General features: G+C 49.3%; 1 protein-coding gene and 1 pseudogene across 1 annotated transcript in view; both read right to left on the reverse strand.

Moving 5' to 3' along the window:
• Positions 1–2433, reverse strand: part of GRHPR (glyoxylate reductase/hydroxypyruvate reductase) — a 71610-nt gene extending 69177 nt beyond the window's left edge. The window contains exon 1 of the mRNA XM_008588913.1: positions 1725–2433. Coding sequence (XP_008587135.1) covers positions 1725–2433 — 709 coding nt within the window. The remainder of the gene's footprint in view (positions 1–1724) is intronic.
• A 15440-nt stretch (positions 2434–17873) lies between these two features.
• Positions 17874–18175, reverse strand: LOC103603205 (annotated as a pseudogene).
• Positions 18176–21850: the final 3675 nt, after the last annotated feature.

The raw sequence follows: 21850 nt of genomic DNA on the forward strand, positions 1-21850 counted from the left end.
TTGCGATCCGTTGCCGGACATGAAAAAAGACAAAAAGGAAAAAAAAAAAAAAAGATGACCGGTAAGGGGATCTTAACCCTTGACCTGGTGTTGTCAGCACCACGCTCAGCCAGTGAGCAAACCGGCCATCCCTATATAGGATCCGAACCTGTGGCCTTGGTGTTATCAGCACCACACTCTCCCGAGTGAGCCACGGGCCGGCCCCTGAGCCAGTTACTTATCCTCTCTGAGCCTCAGTTCCCTCATCTGTAAGTGACAGGAGCGTTTCGTTCCCGGGTCAGCAGGAGGCTGCACAGCAGCGAATACACGGGCAGCGCACAGCACGGAACGCCCCGTATCTGATGTTTGAAGTGCTGGCCACAGAAATGCACACCGGTTGCTTGTTTGGGCCTCATCAACCCTCAGTTTTTTCTATGTAAATAACAATAGGAAGGTTGGCAGGAATGTAGTTTTTCTTTCTTTCCCCAATTATGGGATTATATGTTTTGTAATTTTGATTTTCACTTAGCAACATGTACTGTAAACACCTTTTCATGTAAATAAATATTTGTAGAATAAATCTCATCAGTTAATATATCAAAAATACTGGCCACTCCTTTCTCCCCATCCCACGTACAGCACAAAGGCTGCAAACACTGTTCTTCAGGGCCCAAGAAGTTTGTGTAAAAACGCAGCGCTGTGTGCATCGTCGTGGCTTTTTTGTCTTCCTCCCACATTCTTCCCCAGGCCTCCCTGAGGTCCCCTGGGTGGGGAGGGGGGACGCTGGTGGGGGCTGAGAGGATCCACTGCCACCTGCAGAGAGCTCCAAGCTCCATGGCGGTCACAGCTGATACACCTCAGATGAGCAGTTTGGCTGTCACTTGGGGAAGAGGTTTCTGGGTTGTGTGTTTTGTTGTTGCTGATGAGTCTAATCAAGTTTGAGTACGATTAGGAGTGTCTGAGCCTGGCTGCTGGGCTGGATCCCCTGTAGGAAACCTGGCTTCAGCACTCGGTAGCCCTGGATGACCAGACAGAATCACATCTGAGCTGGAACAGTCCCCATCCGTGGAACCCCATCGCTCTGTATTGAGGCCCAGAGTGGGGAAGACCTGTCCAGGGACACAGAGCTAGTCTAGAACTCAGGTCTCCTGCCTCTGTCTCGGGCACTTCTCGGACCAGCTGCCTTTTCCACCACCTGGCAGCTGTCAGGAGGTGCTGCCTTCTTCGTCTAAAGCAGAAAAAGCAGCTACAGGGCACGGGGGTTCAAAGGGCAAATCAGATCAGTGATCCCACCTGGCCCATGGGGTCAGAGTTCCCCCACAAGGGATGAGGCTGGGACATCCCTCTGGGTGGGGATTGGCCTCTCCCTCTCCCGCCTGACTGGTCAGCATGCTATAGGCCCCCTCCTGTCACTACCTCCTTGTTTCTTGGAGGGGATAAATGGTTTGGCCTTTGAATAAGATTATTTTTGCACAAAAAAGGATTGTTATCACTTAATTGAAAATAATTATCCAATGCAAATTGAATTCAACTTGTCTTGGTGGAAATAAAGAAGTGAGTATTATGGGCAGTTTCACTGCTGCAAAGAGAGGTATTTTAAGTAAATGAAAGTAATGAGTTGCAGCCTGCACTTTCTGCAGGACACCCTGGGAAATCTGCAGGCCTTTCTTGAGTTGGCCCCCAGTGGCTGGGGAGTCTGGTTTACCCCCTTATCCAAATCAGGGGTTGTCTTAATGGGTCTGTACAGGAGGAGAAGTTCTGATGGAGCCGAGGCCCTGGGGGCAGCTGAGTGTAGCAGGGATGCGCGTAATCCTGAACCAGTGGTTCTGCCCCCTGGGGCTTATCCTGACAGACACAGGCTCTGGCCTCCTCCAGGAACAAGGACAAAGAAAGGGTCAGGGGACAGTAGAGAGCGCTGCTGCTGACGCAAGTCTGATGTGGGAGGTCATGTCTCCTCTTCCTTCTGTGTTCTCTGTCCCAGGCACTGGCACCTTTGAACCCCCCAGGCACCTGAGCCAAACCCTGAGTTCTCCAAGGCTCTCGCTCAGTCTCACCCACTCCCTGACTGACTGATTCACTGTCACCTCCATCACTTTCCCTCAGCATTTCTTGGCTTTCTTCACATCTTTCTACCCCCACTGTATTGATACCCATTGCTGCAGTAACACAGAGTGACAAACAGCCACTGAGGTCCAGTGTCCTAAACAACAGGCATTCTTTCTCATGGCCCTGCAGCTCTGCTGACCTCAGCTGGGCTCCCCAGGAGTCCGCAAGCTGGCGGACAGCTCTCCGCGTGTGTAGTCCTCCCAGGATCAGGGGCGAGCTAGCTGGATGGGCCCTTCTCATGGTGGTGGCAGATGCATAAGAGGGCGAGTGGCAGTATGGGAGGCCTCTTGAGAGGTCAAGTCTATCTAGTCGCTTCTGCCCCGTTCCATTGGCCAAAGAAAGCCACATCATCAAGTCCAAAGTTCAGGGGTAAGAGAGTCCAGTCCTCCCATGATGAGAGTATAGCCTGAGTGTAGCTGCAGAGGGGAAGAATTCAGGTAAATACTACCATCTCCCGTCCCTGCTCCTGCTCTAGTCCCGACTGTCTCACTGAAGTCCCACCTCCGGTCTCAGCACCTGTAATCTATTCTCTACAGAGCAGTTAGTTTGCTCTTTCTAAAATGCAAACCTGATGGTGTCACATTTCAGCTTAAAATCCTTAAAATCCTTTTCTTAGTGGTCTTATTTCTCTTTTCTGAGAAAAATTGAAATTCAATTGTAAAATTACTGTCTTTACCAATATCCTAAGGGGCCTATGAAATATGCCACCTGTACAATTGTCATGGGGGCTCCTCTGATTGAATTGCTCTGCTTCTCCTTGCTTCTAGGGACAGCCCTGACTGTTCATGGTTACACACAGTGATGCGCGGGAGATCTCCCACCTAAGTAAGGGCCAGCGCACCCTGGGAGGAACATGCAGCAAACCCTCCAGCAGGACCGGGGCTGTGGGATGGGGTGTCCGAGTGCTGTGGCACGGGAAGGCCATAGCATGGTGCTAGGCCCGCGGGAGGACTGTTATTCTCTTCCAAAATCTGACCACAAGTCTCCCGGGTGTAAATGTTCCACAAAGAACCAGTTGTGTTTAATGAACATTGCTGTATAGACGAGTGCTACCCAACACGAGACCCTGTGGGCCAGTGCTGGTCTGCAAACTCTTGGTTAAATGTCAGTGAAGGAATAAGGAGTTTGTACCAGAATGTACGTTACTGTTATTAAGCAGACTGTCTGGTTTAGCTGACTTTTTCATAATAAGACTTTCTCAATGAAGGAAGCAGTGCACTGACTTTGCTCTCTGGTGCTAGCTCCTAATCCCGTGTGGACTGGTAGCAAAGTTTGTGGCCCAGCTGCTTTGAGACTGCTTGTCTCTCCTCTCTTTGGGGACGTGGACCTGAGGTGCCCAAGCGTCTCTGAGTGGAACCCCAGGGTAAAATTATGAAGGCACTGGGCAAAAGCCAGTAATCCCCAAAATGATGAAGTGCTATAATAATAAAAAATGGGAAGCAACCTCAAGAGATGGTTGGTTACATAAGTTATGTATGTCCACTTAACGAAGAAGACTGCATTCATAAAATAAGAGTTTGGGGACTTTATAACAGGACGGAAAAAGGCTTAGGATATAATAGGAAGTTTAAAAAAAAAGCATGATATAAAATTGTGTGGGCCGTCCACTATGTAACATGTAGATAAGACACATGTGTACACACTCACATACCCCGAAGGAACTGCGTAAAAACACAAATAGGGGATTTGTTAGGTGTGATGATACACTTTTTGTCTTTATTTTTTAAACTTCTGAAATATAGTTCTGTTTCTCAATAATGAAAACAAAATTTAAACCTAGCGATAACATATCTTGGAAATAATATATTTCAACATGTTTCACCTGGTATTTTCTATTTCAGTGTTTCATTAGATTCCCACATTTGTACATCAAAAAATCATCAATTCAGAATTTATGATCCCTCGGACTGGGTCCCTCCTCCCTTCTTTCTTTCCTTCCTTAGTTACTCACTCAACAAACCTCTACTGTGCACTCCCTAAGCGACAGTCCAGGGCAGTGGTAAACAGGCCATCATTCTCCTGCCTCATTGGGGCTGTGGGGACAGCTTGGCATTCTCGTAATTCATCTAACATTTGCCCACTTTGCTCTGTGCCCTGGCCTAGGCCCGTGCTGGGGACAGAGGCAGGTCCCCACGGTCCAGCAAGAGAGAAGACAGATGCATACCCACGAAACATACTCAGAAACGTTGGCTAAAACCTTAAAAACTTAATACATGCTCGTAATAAATTCGAACAATACTTCACGTGAAAACAAAAACCCACTTCCCAGAGATAAGCAGAGGAATAGCTGGGTGTGGATCCTTCTGGATTTCTTTCTGTGAATATACAAAGACATATTTATAGATACATAATTTGTATCTATTTTTATTATAAATGGATATTCCACATAGAATACACATATACAAAGCATAGAAATTTCTTTAGGTAGTCTCTGTCCACACGGGCGCGCGCTCGCACGCACGCTCCCAAACATCTGCAGGAGCTGTGGCTTGGTTGTCATTTTTACAAAAGCGGAGAATGTATTTAGTTCGGCAACTTGAATTCTCCTTGTTCTATAGCAAAGCCGACAAATGTGCGAAGTGCTGGGGGACCACAGAGGACGGCATCGCGGTGGCCCTGACGGTGGTGACCGTAGAGTCGCTCCTGCCCCCTCGTGGGGCGGGTGGCGCGGTGGTCCTGACAGCAGCCTGCGAGGCGACCCCGCCCCCAGCCCGGACCCCCGCGAGGCGACCCCGCCCCCAGCCCGGACCCCCGCGAGGCGCTGGATTTCGCTGGGCAGAGAGACGGGAGACAGGGATGCCAGGGCGAAGAATGGGCCCAGGTAAAGGCCTGGGGGAGGGAGATGGGGCCGCCTCTCTGCGGGACGTCCCTTCACGCGTAGCAGACGCTCGCCAGGTGCTTGCCCGGCGCTGCGCACTTTGATTCACTGTCTTCCTTCCAAAGGCCCCAAAAGTGCCCCTCAGGTTCCTCCAGCATCTGGAGCCAGGGCGCGGCCCCGTTGGATGCGAGGGCTGGTCTGCAGAAATGGTTATTGGGGTCCCAAGTTCACTATGGAAGCCAATGTGGAACTTATACGTGAAGGAGCAAGTTGCATGGACAGAACCCGTGTTGTTCACACAGCGAGGAGAAATTAATTCAGGAGGTGAAGGGCGGGGTCAGGTGGGGCCGGCCGGACCTCACTGTCCACTACCCTTTAAACGGTGTCCACTACACCGTCTAGGGGCAAGCCAGCCGGGCCCACTTCCACTGTGACAGCTGGTCTCATAAAATGAGAACCCTTTACAAATGGGAATTTACCTAATGCTAATCTGGATAATTAAAAAAACCCACCCAAAATACCCCACAGAAATTTAGAAGGAACTACCACTGACGTGCCTAAGTACACCGGCGCGTTTCTGCGTCTTATTTCGGGGGCGCTCCCGAAATGACTGGCCCAGGGGCCTCCCGGGTGGTGGGTAGCAGGGGTCAGGGAGCAGCTACAAAGTGAACCTTCAGGCCCAGGCCTACCTCGGGCCCCTTACCGGCTCGGTTCCTGTGGATTTAGCCCAAGCACATTCCCTATCCCTTCTCTGGGCTTTAATGTTTTCCTCTGTGACTTGGGGTGGTGGGTGTTGGGGACAAAAGTTCACTCACAATAAAATGAGGAGGGGAACCTCCAAGAATCCTTCCCAATCTGATCATATTTAACAATAACAAGGGGAAAACAGATCAGCCGAGAACCACTGCACTGGCCTAGATTCAAGGCCTTAACCCAAGACCTTGTCCCGAGGTCCCCTCACCCCATCCCGGGACACTGAGTCTACTTCCTTGGGTCCCCACAGTTTAAGTTACCTGTAGGTATTGCCTCCTCCCCTACACACTCACACCCACAGAATATTGAGCTCTCCAGTTTGTGCCTCAGCTCATCCATCTCTATCCCCAAGTACAGTAACTTGGGACCTTGGCCACATCATCTGGACGCTTGAGCATCACCTCCACTCTGCCACTTTCCCTCACAATCTAAAGCTGGCACAGCCATCTGACCCGTTTGAGGTCACCAATAGCACAAGTCTCACCCTTGATCAGCCATGCTGGGATCATTCCTGGCATCAGACAACTCCATCTGCAATCAGGTGGTCATATCCTCGTCCTCTGTACTTCCTCTCCTGCCACAACCCATGCCTGACCCCGTGGTGCCGTCCACCTTCACCTGAACAAGTCCCTCACTGACCTGCCTATTAGCCTTTGAACAAGCGTGTCTGAGATGCTCTTTCTCCCCTATTCATTCTGCCTTCACCTCTTCAGGGGAAGCCTCCCTGATCCTGTTCTTCCAACCCAAGTCAGAACTGAGCCTCTGCCCCACCCCTCCCAGTTCCACAGACCCCGTACCAGCCTGGGCTGAGTGTCATGGTCACCTGTGTGCATATCATATTAACTTCCAGCCTTTTTACACTGCATTCTAAAACACTTTTTAAAAACAGATATATACGTAAAGTATGATCACAGCTCAATACATTTTCCAGTATTTATACATCCATGTATGGGCTTAGGACATAGATGGGTAGGTTGAGGCACAAACTTGAAAGCTAAAGACTCTCTGTGGGTCTCACCATATGTGCTGGGGAGGTGGAACTACCCGTAGGTAACTTAGACGTTGGGGGCCAGAGAGAGACACATGCTCAAAGTCCTGGGATGGGGTTAGGAGGTCTCAGGATGAGGTTCTTGATCCCCCACATTAAGATGTAGACCATTTCGAGGACCCCAGAAGGTTCCCTTGGTCCCCTTTTGATCACTATCTCCCCAAGGCAACTACTATCCCGACTGCTAGCCCTGTAGGTTAGTTTCGCCTATTTTGAATTTTACAGAAATGGAATCTTGTGTCTGATTTCTTTTGCTAGGCGTGTTTACAAGATTCCTCCACGCTGTTGCAGGTAATGTAGTATTCCATTTGGTTGTGTAGCATCCCATTTTGTGAATGCACCAGAATGTATTTACCCATCCTCTTGCTGAAGGGTATTCCCAATGCATTTTTGTGTGGGTGAGAGATCATGCTGAATGTACAACTTAAAAATATTTTGATAACTTAATGGCTTCTTCATGCTCTGTTGAATTGATTGCTATCATTTACTTCTCCAGTCTGTCATTGTCAAACCTTTCCAAAATCCATAATTACAAAGAATATTCTGTGAACATCTTAGTAGATAATTCTCTAAGGGCATCCTAGTTAATTTTTAGGGTACAGTCCTAGAAGTGAAGATACTGGGCCAAAGGAGTGACCATTGTAAGACTCTACGTGTATGACCAAAGTGCTGAAATGGAACTTGTGTTAGTTTGCTAGGGCTGCCATAACACTATACCACAGACTGGGTGGCTTAAACAACAGGAATCTAAGATCAAGGTGCCAGTAGGGTTGGATTCCTCTGAGGCATCTCCTTGGCTTGCAGATGGCTGCCCTCTTGCTGCCTGTTCACATGGTCATCCCTCTTTGCAATCCTGGTGTCCCTTTGAATGTCCTAATCTCTTCTTTAAGGGCACCAGACAGATTAGATTAAGGCTCACCCTAATGGCCTCATTTTAACTTAACTACCTCTTTACGGGCACTATCTCCATTCACTCATATTCTGAGGTACTGGAGATGAGGACTTCAGCATAAGATTTTTTAGGAAGATAATTCAGTCCATAACAGAACTCTTCATTAGAGGTTGGAAATGTCCCTTGGTGTCACCTGGCTTGGTTGCAGCCCTCTTGGTTCCTGCCAAAGCTGAGACATACTTTGATGTTAAGACCTCTCTCTGTCTCTCAGCCTCACCCGTTTCCCTTTCCTGGTTTCTCATCCCATCACTGTCAATCTAGAGATTCCCAAACTGGGGTACACATTCAGATTACCTGACAGCTTAAAATAATACCGTGATGTCAGAGTCCCAGCCCCACAGACTCTGATGTCATTAGTCTGGGGGTGCAGACTGGCCATGGGAGACTTTAAAGCTCCTCAGGTGGTTCCAGTATTTTGCCAAAATGAGCACCTCCAGTGTCTGCTCTCTCTGTTCTTTGCCTTTTGCAAAGCGTGAGACACAGCATAGGGGCTGTTTAATTACCATCTTCCAAAGTTAATTAAAGCTCCATATTCTAAAGCTTGTTTTTAACTCCGCTAAACAAGTTTGTTTTAAAGCTTGGTGGTAATTTGGCTCTTTTGTCAAAATTAAGTCCTTAAAGTAAAAATTAAAAGACAAAATGGAAAACCACTGGGCATAGAAAATCCACGCTGAGTTTAATAGAGTCTCTTAAGTCATGGGCTGTAGTGAGATTCTCACTGCTCAGTGGGGGTGGGGAGCTCACTAGACATTGTGGTCCTTGAAGCTTATGTTCTGTGTAAGCTTTTCAAGAAGAGGATAAAAGTTAATTTTCATGAGAGCCCTGCTTCTGTGGTGAGGTGATTAGGAAACCATTGTGTTAAGTTTGGGCTCCTCCAGTTTAGTGCCCCGACTCTCAATGTTTGAAACAAAGCTTTAAGATTATTCTGCCCATGGGTGAATCTCACGGATACACTGAGCAGAAGAAGCCAGAGGCAAAAGAGAACATATTGGATGATTCCATTTATATGGAGTTCAAGAACAGGCAAAACAGATCTGCAGTGATAGTGATCAGAAAAGGGTTGCTTCTGATGTGTGTATATTTGTTAGAGGAAAGAGAGAACCTGAACAGATATTTTTCTGAGGCCTTGATGACAGAGAGAGAGGAGCACATGACTCAGAAGTTCTGGGGAAGATGCCTGTGCTACCAGGTGGCCCTAGCCCCCCGCCCCCGGCACCGTGCGGCCTCTGCCTGCTCTCCACGCGCCTCCCCCACCCCAGCATTGCGCTGCAGGCCCGGGCCCTCCCGCTTCTGCACCTCTGCACGCGCCTCCCCCACCCCAGCATTGCGCTGCAGGCCCGGGCCCTCCCGCTTCTGCACCTCTGCACGCGCCTCCCCCACCCCAGCATTGCGCTGCAGGCCCGGGCCCTCCCGCTTCTGCACCTCTGCACGCGCCTCCCCCACCCCAGCATTGCGCTGCAGGCCCGGGCCCTCCCGCTTCTGCACCTCTGCACGCGCCTCCCCCACCCCAGCATTGCGCTGCAGGCCCGGGCCCTCCCGCTTCTGCACCTCTGCACGCGCCTCCCCCACCCCAGCATTGCGCTGCAGGCCCGGGCCCTCCCGCTTCTGCACCTCTGCACGCGCCTCCCCCACCCCAGCATTGCGCTGCAGGCCCGGGCCCTCCCGCTTCTGCACCTCTGCACGCGCTCTTCCATTTGCCTGGATGACCTTCCCCGTCTTGTTCACCTGGAAAGTTGATTGTCCTTCATATCACAGCGGGAAAGTTGTTCCTCTGCCCACAGGATGGCATCAATCACGCCCTTCCCTCATCATGTGTTTAATCTGTCTGCTTCTGCCGGTGGGATGTGGTGCTCTGTGGGGGCCCTGCTGTTTTTGTATCTGCAATGCCTGGCACAGTGCTGGGCACTAAGAAGGGGATTAAAAAATGGGATTTGTCATTGAATTGTGTTAGTTTAGGGTGGGGAATGGAGAGGCATTCTTCTGTGATGAGGCATACTTCTCTTACAGCCATTTTTTTATTCATAATGATATTTGAAACAAGATGGAGAAACATGTGACTCAAACGACTCTTTGGGAAAGACCTCCTTTGTTGGTTGGGATCTGCAGGCACAGGTATGGACTGTCCCCAGCTCCAGAGTGGACAGCAGGATGGGCCCACAAAACAGGGACAAGAGTCTGGGACTGGGGTAGGGCAGTGCTGGAGGAAGGGAGGGAAGAGAGGGGAGCAGACAGACGGTGGGTAGAGGCGCTGCGAGGACAGTGGGAAGCTGTGCTTTGTGTGATGCAACCCATCCTCGTGGCCCCGGAATCTTCACTGGAACTCCCGAAACCATGGAGTGTTTGATAGGAGTGTATTTGGATGAGTGTGTAATGTGTGTGCATGTGTGACAAGAGTGTGTGCATAGGTGTGTGAGCAACTGTGTGAATGTGCATGTATGTACAAACCTGCGTGAGTGCAAGTGTGTGTGTGTGTGTGTGTGTGTGTGTGTGTGAGTGTGTATGTGGGTGTGTGTGAGTACAGGGCTGAGAAAGGTTCTGTGTCTCCTGCCTGGATTGTTCCAGGAGTGAAGCCGAGGCAGCGTGAGGAAGTGAGACTTGGCATCTCTCTGAAATCACTGAGGGGCTGGAGGCAAATCTCTGAGGGGCCAGTAGCCTCTGGCTGAGATCTGAGTCACACATTTATTGAGTGCCCATTCCAAGAACAGTCATTAGGTCTCCACAAGAGCACCAGTCTTGGTTGACAGGCAGTGCTTCCCTGGAACACCGAGTCTCCAAGGGGAAGGTGATCATGACTGACGTCTGCTTCAGGCTTTGACTGGATGTTTGTCATCCATGGCTTCTACTGGGTGCCAAGGAAAGTGCTTGACTTTTGGGATACAAAGATGAATCAGACGAATACCTGCCCTTGAGGAGGTCCCAGTCTACTGCGGGAAACCGGGGAGGTAGATAGACGATCACAAACCTGTAGCTAAGGGCTAGGATGAGGAAGTGTGCAAGCATAGTTGAGGGATATGGTTGGTGCCTGCAGTTAGGGTTAGGGTTAGGGAAGGTTTCCCCATGGAATTTCTGAGAAGGTTGGAAAAGTGAGGGCAGGGGGCATTTCCAGCAGGGGCCGCAGATGAGCAAATCCTCACAGGAGTGAAAAGGTAAGGGTATCTGGAAAGTAGAACAGAAAGGGACTGGCAGGAGCTGAGCAGGACAGGAAATGTGCAGCTGATTGGGGAGGGCCCTGAGTGCGCTGTCCCCAGGAGGGTAGTCCCTAATGGGGTCACCTCAGCCAGGTTACAAGTGAAGCCCTGCTCTCACCCCAGCCGGCCCCTGGGAGGCAGACACCCTATGGAGCAGCTCGGGCATCTCAGGACCCCCACAGATGGAGGGAGACTTCTCTGCTCCTGTTCTCTGCTGGGTTTGGAGCTGGTAGCCCCAGCACAGACTGTGTGGGAACCCAAGCGCTTTCTGATAGTGGTGTTGTGTATGTTGTGAGCTGCTGCAGGTGCAGGACAAATAGCCACAGAGAATTTGCATGGGATGGAGAACACATTTTCAGTTTCCTCATCTCACGGTTTGCAAATTTCACTTTCACAGCCTTCCTTTCCCCATCACAACCATACCATGTTCTTCGTAGCACCTCAAGAGTCTGTTGTCACAGAGAAATCCCAGTTTTCCTCTGTAGTGTTTCTGCCTCACCAGCCTCCAGGGCTCTGAAAAGCTCAAAACCCAGCCACTGGTGTCCCCTGCCTTAGGCCCTGGTTCCCCTGCCATTTGGAAAAAGTCTCACACTAGGTGTCAGGGGCCTGGCCAATTCAGTATGGGATGGGAAGCTCTCTCTGGGCCTCAGTTTCCCCATCTGTACCAAGAGAGTTCTAGACTTGATAATCTCCAAAAGTCCTCTAAGGTATAGAATGATGACTTTCTTTTTTTTTTTTTTCCTTTTTGTCTTTTTTTACTAACCGGTAACGGGATCGCAACCCTCGGTGTTGCGCCCGCACTGCGCTCAGCCAGTGAGTGGGAACCGGTCTCCACATGGGATCTGAACCCTCAGCGGGAGCGCTGCCACGCTCCCAAGCGCACTCTCCAGTGCGCCACCGGGCCGGCCCTAGAATGATGACTTTCTGATCTTGACAGTATCTTTGTCCTAGGAACCCCAAGATAATATATAGCAAGTGTAGGGGACTTGCCCCTGACCATCTGGAACTTGAGGTCTTTCAGGCATCTTTTCCCATTCTCTTGATGTGCTACTGCTCCACCCCCGCTTCCCAGTTTTCTCCCCATCCTCAGGTCTGGCTCCTGTATCTTTGAGTTCCTTTGCTCCCTGGCCCCTCATAATGACTCTGTGAAAGGTGTCACTTCAGAGGGGCTCAGTTCACCTGGCTGGGAGGGAGGCCTCTGCCCACTCCAGCCCCCTCACTCGCATGCTACAGCCCCTCCCTGGCCATGCCCAGAGGTTCTCACAAATAGCTGCCATCTGAGCAGACGGTGCCCGGAAGAGCAAGGCTGTTGAGGCTCAATATTTAAACACCAAACACATTTTCACTCACTTATGACTTGAAGTTTTCAGAAAAAGTGCTTTCTGTTCACACAGTGTGACAGAGGGAGGCAGAGGGGGCTGACGGGGAGGTGCCAAGGCCCAAGTCTGGCCATGTCCCTGACTTGATGTATGATGGTGGGCAAGCCTTTTCCTGGCTCTGGGCTCAGTTTCCCCATCTGTGAAGTGGGGAGGGGGATGTGAAGTAGGGTGGGCCAGAATGGACTAGATAATTTTTAGGCCCTTTGCAGCTCTGACATCCTTGTGAATCTCACCATGGCTGAGTGTCCCTTTCCTTTGCAAGATGGTGCTTGTGCATATAGACTGGCTTGCTGATGGGAAGGGAAGGCTTGTGAAAAGACAAGAACCCCCTGGAGCATGGACAGGCAAGCTGCAGAATCCTGCCTGCTGGGGAATCCAGAGTGACCCAGGATGCCAGGGTTAACTGAGGTTGTAAAACCAGAAAACTCCCTGAGCAGGCAAGTGCAGGCGGGCTGTCATGCAAATCACCAGGAAGAGATAATTAATTGGGTGTAGGTGCAGAAGAGAGGTGGCTGGTGACCCATGACTTGTCCAGGATGATGGTGGATCCCCCAGGGACTCCAAGGCTCCACGGAGGGTGGGCGTGGAGGATGAGGCTGGGGATGTGAAAGGAGGCTGAGGCCAAGGCAAGTTTAACAAGCTCCCCCCCCAGAAAGATTAGCCAGGCGAGGCTGGCCGGGCTGGCAGAGGAAGAGTGAAAGGCATGCAGACGGTTTCCATTTCAGGGAGGTTCTGTTTTGCCCTGAACCTCTACAATCTCACTGGGGGAGGGATGGGAGAGGTGCAGGGACTTTTCTTAGGGGTGCAGTTAATTGTCAGCAACATTTCTAGTATCTAGAGTTATCAGAATTCACAGAAGCTCCAGGGGAGGTTCTTCCTGTTTCCTGGTCCACTCTCATCACATGCTTGAATCTTCTCCACAGTATCACTGAGAAGTGGCTCAGCTTTGGGTGGCTCACCTCCACTAACCATGGGCTCAGTGTATCCCAGGCAACCCTACCCCGCTGTTGGAAACTCCAGTCAGGAAGCACTTCTTTGCACCGAGCCAAAGTCTGCACCTCTAGCTGTGGGCCTGACCTGAGTCGGTCCCCTCTTTGCTCCCCAATATAGAGTGGTTTGCATTAGCATTTGGTACATTATACCCACAGATGTTTAGCTTGGTTATGTTTCTGAAGAATTTTCTGTAAGAAGCAGGAATAAATAATATAAAATTATTATCAAGGTACAGAAGTTACCTGGCAGGCCTGGCATGGGGCTCTAGAGATAAGGATTTGGTCAAGTTTCTGCCTCAGTTTGCCACTTTCTGCCACCGTTTCCATATTTGAGATGAAGACTACTGTGACGGTTAATTTTATGTGTCACCTTGGCTAGTGCCCAGTTGGTCAAACACTAGTCTAGAAGTTGCTGGGAAGGTATTTTGTAGATGTGATTAACATCTATAATCAGTTGACTTTAAGTAAAAGAGATGACCCTTGATAATATGGGTGGGGCCTCATCCAATCAGTTGAAGCCTTAAGAGCAAATGTTGAGGTTTCCTGAAGAAGAAGGAATTCTGCCTCAAGACTATGAGATAGAAATCCTGCCTGAGTTTCCAGCCTGCTGGCCTGTCCTATGGATGTTAGACTTGCCAGCCTCTGCGATCACGTGAGCTTGAGTAAACCTCTCTGTACTACTGGTTCCATTTCTCAGGAGAACCCTGACTGATACAAACACCTACCACGTCTCTGTGCAAAGGCAGAGAAAGGACACTTACTTCCTTGGAAAGAAAAGCTATTTACGAGTACTAATATTATAAAAGTGCTAATTTGTGTAGTGCTGTCTTACTCTAAAGCCCGTCTCCAAGCATGTCACTCATCTCCCTACTCAAAACCCTTGATGGCACCCATTGCCACGACCGCCATTGGATCAGCTTCTCTTTACGAAGCATTTCTGTCAGGCACTGTGCAAATAGTTTGTAATTAACATATAGTAAGTATATCTAATGTATATCGAATATACATATTAGATACTTTAATTCTTGAGAGATGGGGTGAGAGAGAGGATCATCTCCATTTTATAGATGAGGAAATGAAATAGAGAAGTTAAAATATCAGGACCTCACTCCTTAGCCTGAATTCAGAGCCTTCGGTGATCTTGCTCATTTTTCTCCCTCTGCTACCATCATGTGACCTATAGTTGTGGCAAATTGTATTAGATCCTCCTACTTAAGTGTGCCCTAGATTTTCCAGGCTGTTGACCATACTTGCCTTCCTTCTGAAACCCATTTCCTCTTCTCTTACATATTAAAGTCTTCCGTATGCTCCAAGGGCCAGTTCTACCGCCACCTCCTCTGTGAAGTTTTCCTGGGTCTCTGCCACCACCGACACTGGAAGTGATCTCTTTTTGCACGCACAGCCCCACATCAAGGCCTCTTTCTAACCTGAATCACAGCCATCCATTTCAGGGCTTCTTTCTCCCATCTTAAAAGGGAAGCTCTCTGAGGGCAAGAAACAAGTCTGATAGATTATGATAGAGAACAACACTGAAACCCATGGGGTTTCATTCTAAAGCAGTGAATTTTGATTAGAAAAATGAACTAAACTTCTCTAAGGAAGTGAGTATGTGCTTTTCTGAAAGATTAAGGTTGCTTTTCTCTGACATTATATTGGTGGACTCCTATTTTCTTTGCTCTTCCATTTGAATGACAGACCTGATATTGATAATTTAGAAAGCTTGCATCTTGTTTTATCTGCCTGAGGCTCAACAGAGGGTAGAGGCATGCAATACCAGCAAGTTCTGCAACCTTTGATGCTTACGGTGTGAGCCCCATTTTCACTCTTCTCCTCTGCAACCTCCAAGTCCAGCTGGCTAAGTTGTCCAGTTAATTTTAGTCATCCCCATTTCGGTAATATTATACACAAAATAGTGTTGGGGACCAGTGAATTAAATTCGTTTACTGAAGCCTGTGTCAGGCCCCATGCTGGGCCTTGTGAGAAAGGATAAAGATGACACGACCTTTACCTCTTCATTCTGTCAACAGATATTTGAGCCCATACTCTTCACCAGGAACCATGCTCTTTGTAGCACTCAGCTCACATGTACAATGTGCTTGCTGTGGGAACTGCTGGTTCTTGCTTTATTATTATTATTATTTTTTTAAGATAACTGGTAAGGGGATCTTAACTTGGTGTTGTCAGCACCGTGCTCTCCCAAGTGAGCTAACCAGCCACCCCTATACAGGGATCCGAACCCTTGGCCTTGGTGTTATCAGCACCACACTCTCCCAGGTGAGCCACAGGCTGGCCCTTTGTTCTTAATTTCTTATGTGACTCCTTTTCCTTACTTGTGACTTGGAGGATTGGTGTGGAAGCTAAAAACAGAGACCTGTTTCCATGAAGCTGCTATAGAACAGCCAGTTCTAAGCACTTAAAGGTAGTGGTATGCTTAAAAAGGCACTGTGAGGGGACATGACCCACGCTGAAACTGGTTTTCCCATTAAAATAGTATCAAATGGAGGGATTATGTTCATTACCATGGGCATGATACCTAAGTTTTCCTAAAAATGATTACAAGTGTGACTTTTAACCAATCATCATGGCCTGCTTATAGAAAGCTTCTAGACTATGCTCAAGCCATATCTCAGTCATCGGTTGGTGAGGCATGAGGGAGTGGCTCATGGGGCCATGAGGAATCAGCTGGAAGACTCCTGGGAGAGGAGCTGGGCACAACATGAACAGTTGGAAAGATGTGTGGAGAAGGGGTGTACAAAGCAAGGTTCTCAGAGGCCGGGTCATGGGAAGACAGCCAGAGTGTTGCTTGCTGTTGTCAACCTGGATACAACTGGCAGAGCTGCGAAGGCAGGGGACTTGCCGAGTGACTGTTAAACTGAGATCTGCCCACAGGCAGACATTGCTGCACACGAGTCATCAAAGACTGTTCTTGAGTGAAGCTAAGGGCTACCAATAGCCATTAGAACCACACAGTAACATAGCAGGGAGGTACTGAGAACTCATCCAGCTGATCCCACTGCTACCAATTTTATAATGAGGAAACTGAGGCCAAGAGAGGAGGTCAAAAGTTATCAGAACTTCAGAGCCCTCTCAAAATGGCACATTTCGTTATGATAGCCTCTGATTAGCAATGTGTTTACACTGGTCTTTTATGTTAAGAGGCTGAATTATGTTTGTTAAACATACTTAGGGGGACAAGTGGAAATTTATAAGGATTATTTACTAGTGAATGCAGGACTGAACTCCCTGACATGAAAAGTGAAGCAGATAAACTCTGGGAGGGAAGGAAGTGAGCCTGGTTTTCCATAGGAAATCCTTTCTTTTTGTAGCCATAGGGCACTTCCAGAGAGGACCGCTCCTCATGTGAATAGGAGATATGAGACTCCGGGTCTCCAACTTCACGGGCTCCCTAGCTCCATCCCAGGGGCCCCAGCAGCTCCCCATTCCCCTTCCCTTGGGGGGCCCTTCCATACCTCCCCACTCCCCTCATCTCTATTCCCTTGTTTTTAGGAAAAGTTCTCCATCAAAAGGGAGGCACTGAGGATACCATTTCCTTCCCTGGATTACCTGGCTCATCCCTCTGGATGCATTCCTTTCCTCCTCCTCGATGAGTGCCATCAATTGAGCTTTCTTCAGTTCTCCAACATCTCCCTGTCTTTCAGCACCTTCCTACCAATAGCAACCTTACTCCAGCCAGTGTTCTGTCCTTTCAAAGCCACGGGTCTAAAGAGACATTCCCCTCCTCAGTGCACTGCAGTCTGGCTTCTGGGCTCACCACTCCCTTGGAACTCCTTCAGCGAAGATCTGCCACTAAATCTGACGGATACTTTTCAGTTCATACTTTTATTTACCTAACAAATGTTTCACAAAGGAACTGAAGTATAAGGATATAAGTAAGATGAGAAATTATAAATAAAAAATTAAAAAACAGGGCTGGCTCAATTGGTTAGAGTGGTGTTGATAACACCGAAGTCCAGGGTTCGATTCCTGTTACTGGCCAGCTGCCAAAAATTAAAAAAAACACAACAAACAGTCTTGAGGAAGGTGTAAATCAGAATGGAAAGTCAGAGAAAAATACCAGATGAAAGACTGCATCGCCCAATAAAAGCTCAAGGAATAAAAACATAGTGCAACTTGGTAAAGCAATTCTTACGGTTCTTGGGGTGTGTAGTGGGTTGAATAGTGTTTCCTAAAAAGATATGTCCAAGTCTTACCCTCTGGCACCCGTGAATGTGACCTTATTTGGAAATAGGGTTTTTGCAGATGTAATTAATTAAAGATCTTAGGATAAGATTATCTTGGTCTTAGGGTGGCCATAAAACCAAGACACACAGAGACACAGAGGAGAACGCTATGTGAAGACGGAGGCAGAGTTATATAAGCCAAGTTTACAATCCTACAAGACTGTGAACACAAAAAAATGCCAACGATTGCCAACAGCCACCAGAAGCTAGGAGAGAGGCATGGAATGGATTTTCTCTCACAGTATCAAGAAGAAACCAAATCTGATGACACCTTGATTTTGAACTTGTGGACTTCAGAACTGTGACAACAAATTTCTGTTGTTTTAAGCCACCCAGTTTGTGGTAGTTTCTGGGTTTTTTTTTTCTTTTTTAGGGTTCTAGGGTTCAGCCTTTTATTGAATGTGTTATAAAAGAGGTTTAGTCAAAAAATACCAAAGCCCATGTCATCATCAGATTCCTCAGATTCTTCTTTCTTTGCTTCTACTTTCTTCTCCTCAGCTGGGACAGCGGCAGTGGAAGGGGCCAGCCCCTACATTGCAGATGAGGCTCCCACTGTTGACATTGACCAGGCCCTTTGCAAACAGGCCAGGCCAAAATGGTTCAACATTTACACCAGCTGCTTTAATGAGGGCATTGATCTTATCCTCCGTGACGGTCAGCTGGTCGTCGTGCAGAATAATATCCTAGTAGAGGTGGGCAAGCTCAGAGATGGAGGCCATGGTGCAGGCTAGCATGAGACTGGTGCTGCCGGGTTCGGTGCTAGTCACCGGATGAAGTGAGGGTCTCACCCCAATGCAGCCTAAGCTCCCTTGGAAGGACTGAGCACCTTGGTGGCAGCTGAGAAAAGTGCTTCTGTTGTTTTAAGCCACGCAGTTTGTCGTAATTTGTTTAAGTAGCCCCAGGAAACTAACACAGGGCGGGTCCTTGCTCTTCCACAGCTCCATGCCTTTACACACACGATCCCTTCTCCTTGAGTTGGCCTTCCCCTTTTGTTAACCCGGACAATTTGCATTCTGTTATGAGGACCCATTGGAAGGTCCTGCCCAGCTGCCTTGACTCACCCTGGCAGGACCAATCACGCTTCCTTGGTGTTCCCATCATGCTCATATTACTCAGTGCACTTCCCTCCTCTAAGACAAAGCAATGGTTTTTGTGTTTTTCTCTTGAATTGTTACCCTTCAGGTTTGAGATTTCTCTATATTTTATAAAGTCAATCTCAAGCAAGAATACTACTTGGCATGAAGAAGGACCATGGCAAATGTTTGTTGAATAAGTGACTCAGAAGGCAACGGAAATACCAAAGAGGGAAGGACTAATGTTGTCTGGGGATGGTCATAAAAGTGGAATAGGAAATTCTGGGCAGAAGCAACAGCACCACTAAAGGCATGGAGGTAAAGTAGGACCTATTAGGGGACTTAGTCATTCATCTAGTAGGACTGGAAGAATGAAAGGGATAGAGGAGAAAGAAGGATGACAAACTGCAGATGAAGCAGAAAGCCTTAAATTTTAGGCTGGAAATTAGATTTCGGCGTGTGGGCCATGGTTCCCCACTGCTGGTGCAGGCCTCTTAGATAAAGGTCCTACTGCTTAGGCCCCTACAGTGGGATATTTGCCATGTGAGCAGTCTCGTTGGCTCCACACAGGCAAAGCAGGAAACAAACCTGAAGATGGCCTGTGTACTACTGAGTCTTGGCCTCACCCAGTTTTTTCAGAACAATCCCAATTCAGTGAAAAAACATTAAAAATGTTTCTAATAGATTATAATCTATGTGAAACCAGACTTTTAGGGGGACATGTGTATGCACCTGTGCAACCATTACCACATTCATCACCCCCAAGTTTCCTTTGTAATCTCTACGCATATCTTTGTGATCTCTACCTCCTGCCCCTCCCAACTACCTCACCCCCTGGCAACCACTGATCTGCTCTGTCACTACAGATTAATTTGCATTTTTAGTAGTATTCCACTGTGAACTTTACCTTATTGGGTGCTGGATATTTTTATATTTCTATAAATATTCTTGAGCTTTGTTCTTGGAATTGGTTATATCTGGGTTCTCTCTCTCCTCTCTGGTAATCTGACCTGCAAACTGTAGCCACTCTAACTTTGTAAGACTTGCAGCTCTGTTTCTTCAACTTAGGGAGACCACCAGGCTCTTCCTGGGCTCCCCTTCCTTGCTCTATAATCAGAAAACTTGGGAACTGCTCGACAGAACCCCCGCCGCGTCTGAGTGTCCTTTAACCAGGCTGTTTGGGGCCGGCGGCTGTGCTCACCTCTTTTCACGGCTCTCTTCCCCCAGGAGGGAAAGATGAATCCGAGCCATTCGCTCGCCCACCAAAAGGGACGAGGCTAGGGCTGTTCGGGTCGGCCGGCGGCGGACCTGACAGAGTGGTGCCCTGTGTGAGGAGTTTTTTAAAACTTGTGGGTGAAAGGCGAGCGAGTGAGGCCCCCAGCTGCTCGGTCCTGAAAGAAGGTCGATGAAGGGTGATCAACCAGTGGAGTGGCCCCCGCAACTGCAGTAGTCGCTGTGAAGTAATCCGCCTACGTGTCAGGGAGGAAAACTTTTCTTAAATCACCATTAAAGAGGATATTTTCATAGCTCTGGGAAAATTGACAAAGTTCTGATTAGTGAAGTTTCTGTCTTTTCCTAGTGTACAAGAGATTTTTATCACAAAGGAGTTTCTAAACAGGGAACATGGTGCCGGGGCCGCTGTCAACACTGCCAGGATCCCAGAGGCCGGGGCTGTGCTGAAGGCGGCCAGCTGCCCTATTCAGGATTCGAGGTTTCGGGCCGGCATAAAAGAAGATTCCTGGGAGCGCCCGAGCCATGCCGTGGGACTGACTGAGCAGCCCAAGGCAGTGGCGGCTGAGGATGGGGGCGGCGACGACGCGGAGGCGGAGAGGGAGCTGCCTGGCCCGGCCCAGCCCCATGAGTGATCCCCAGCCCAGCCCTGCTCACGGGGCGGAAGCCTGCCCGGCTTCCGCCTGCCCCACCGGGCCACTCACCGGCCCCAGGACTGCCTCCATTTTCTCAGGTGGTGGCGGCTCCGGCCCGGCTCGGCCAGGCCTGTCCTCCTCACCTGGCTTGGCTCCTCACTGAGCCGTCCCACTTGCTTGCCCCGGCGCAGGGCTTCCCGGGACCTGCAGGCCGGCCTCCCCTCCCACTCCCTCCATGGTTCTCTGGCAGAACTGGTGGCATGGGGCGTCCCCAGCCAGCGTTGGGAGGGCAGGGAAGTGTGGGCCGGGCTGACTGTCACTCCACCGCACCCTGGGCTCCGGCTCCCGGTAAACTTCCTGTTACTGGGAGGCAGATACCATCTCTGCAGCCACCAGTTCGGAAAAACGCCTGGTTAGGAATAGTGTGGTCGGAGCATTCCTGAGTTTGCTTGAACCTGCCGGAGAGCTGTCTGCGGGTGGGCACCGGAGTTGGTCTGCGCTGGGGGGATTCAAAGGCGAACCGTGTCCTGCGGGCTCCTCCCCCGAGGAGCTCACGCTCTGCTGTGGGAGATAAGACAAGTACACAAATAACCGCGATACCAGGAGGAAGGTGATAAGTCCTGAAAAAGATCTACACAGTGCTACAAAGGCAACCAGAGCGACTGTTTGTCTGCACCTAGCAGAAACCTGGAAGACTTCCTGGGCGACGAGGTGCTGAGCAGGGACTTGCAGGCCCAGCTGATAGGCGAAGGTTGCAGAAGACACGTCCCAGCCAGCCCAGTGTGCACAGAGCGGGGAGACATCCGGCTAGGGAGGCAGAGACTCGGCAGAAAACACACACCCTGCGGGGCCACCACTGCGAGATCCAGCAGCCCAGCCTAGTGCGCACAGAGTGGGGAGACATCCGGCTAGGGAGGCGGAGACTCGACAGAAACCACACACCCTGTGGGGCTGCCACTGCGTGATCCAGCAGCCCGGGCCAGAGCGCACGGAACAAGTCCTGCATGGGAAGTGGAAGCTCAGCAGAGACCACACACCCTGCAGTACCGCCCCGTGATCCAGCAGCCCAGCAGAGTCCAAGCTGACCAGAGAGGAGGCTCCCTGGAGAGGCCCAAGACCCAAGGCAACCACATGCACAAGACACTAGAGGCCAACTGGGCAGTCACGGAGGTAGCCATACCAAATTGGCAACCACAGCAACATCTTAGTTAGTCAATAGTCTCAAACCGGTGGACTGTGAAACCCACTGCCAAAATGAATAAACATAAAAAAAAAGATATCAGAAATACAAAAAATCAAGAAAGTACACCACCAAAGTTAATAAATCTCAAAATCTAGATCCTATAGAACAAGAAGCCCTTGAAATGACTGACAAGGAATTTCGAGTGATAATTCTAAGGAAACTGAATGAGATACAAGAAAACTCAGCTAGACATCATGATGAAACGAGGAAAAG

Source organism: Galeopterus variegatus, unplaced genomic scaffold (assembly GCF_000696425.1).
Source record: "Galeopterus variegatus unplaced genomic scaffold, G_variegatus-3.0.2 Scaffold11, whole genome shotgun sequence".
NCBI lineage: Eukaryota > Metazoa > Chordata > Mammalia > Dermoptera > Cynocephalidae > Galeopterus > Galeopterus variegatus.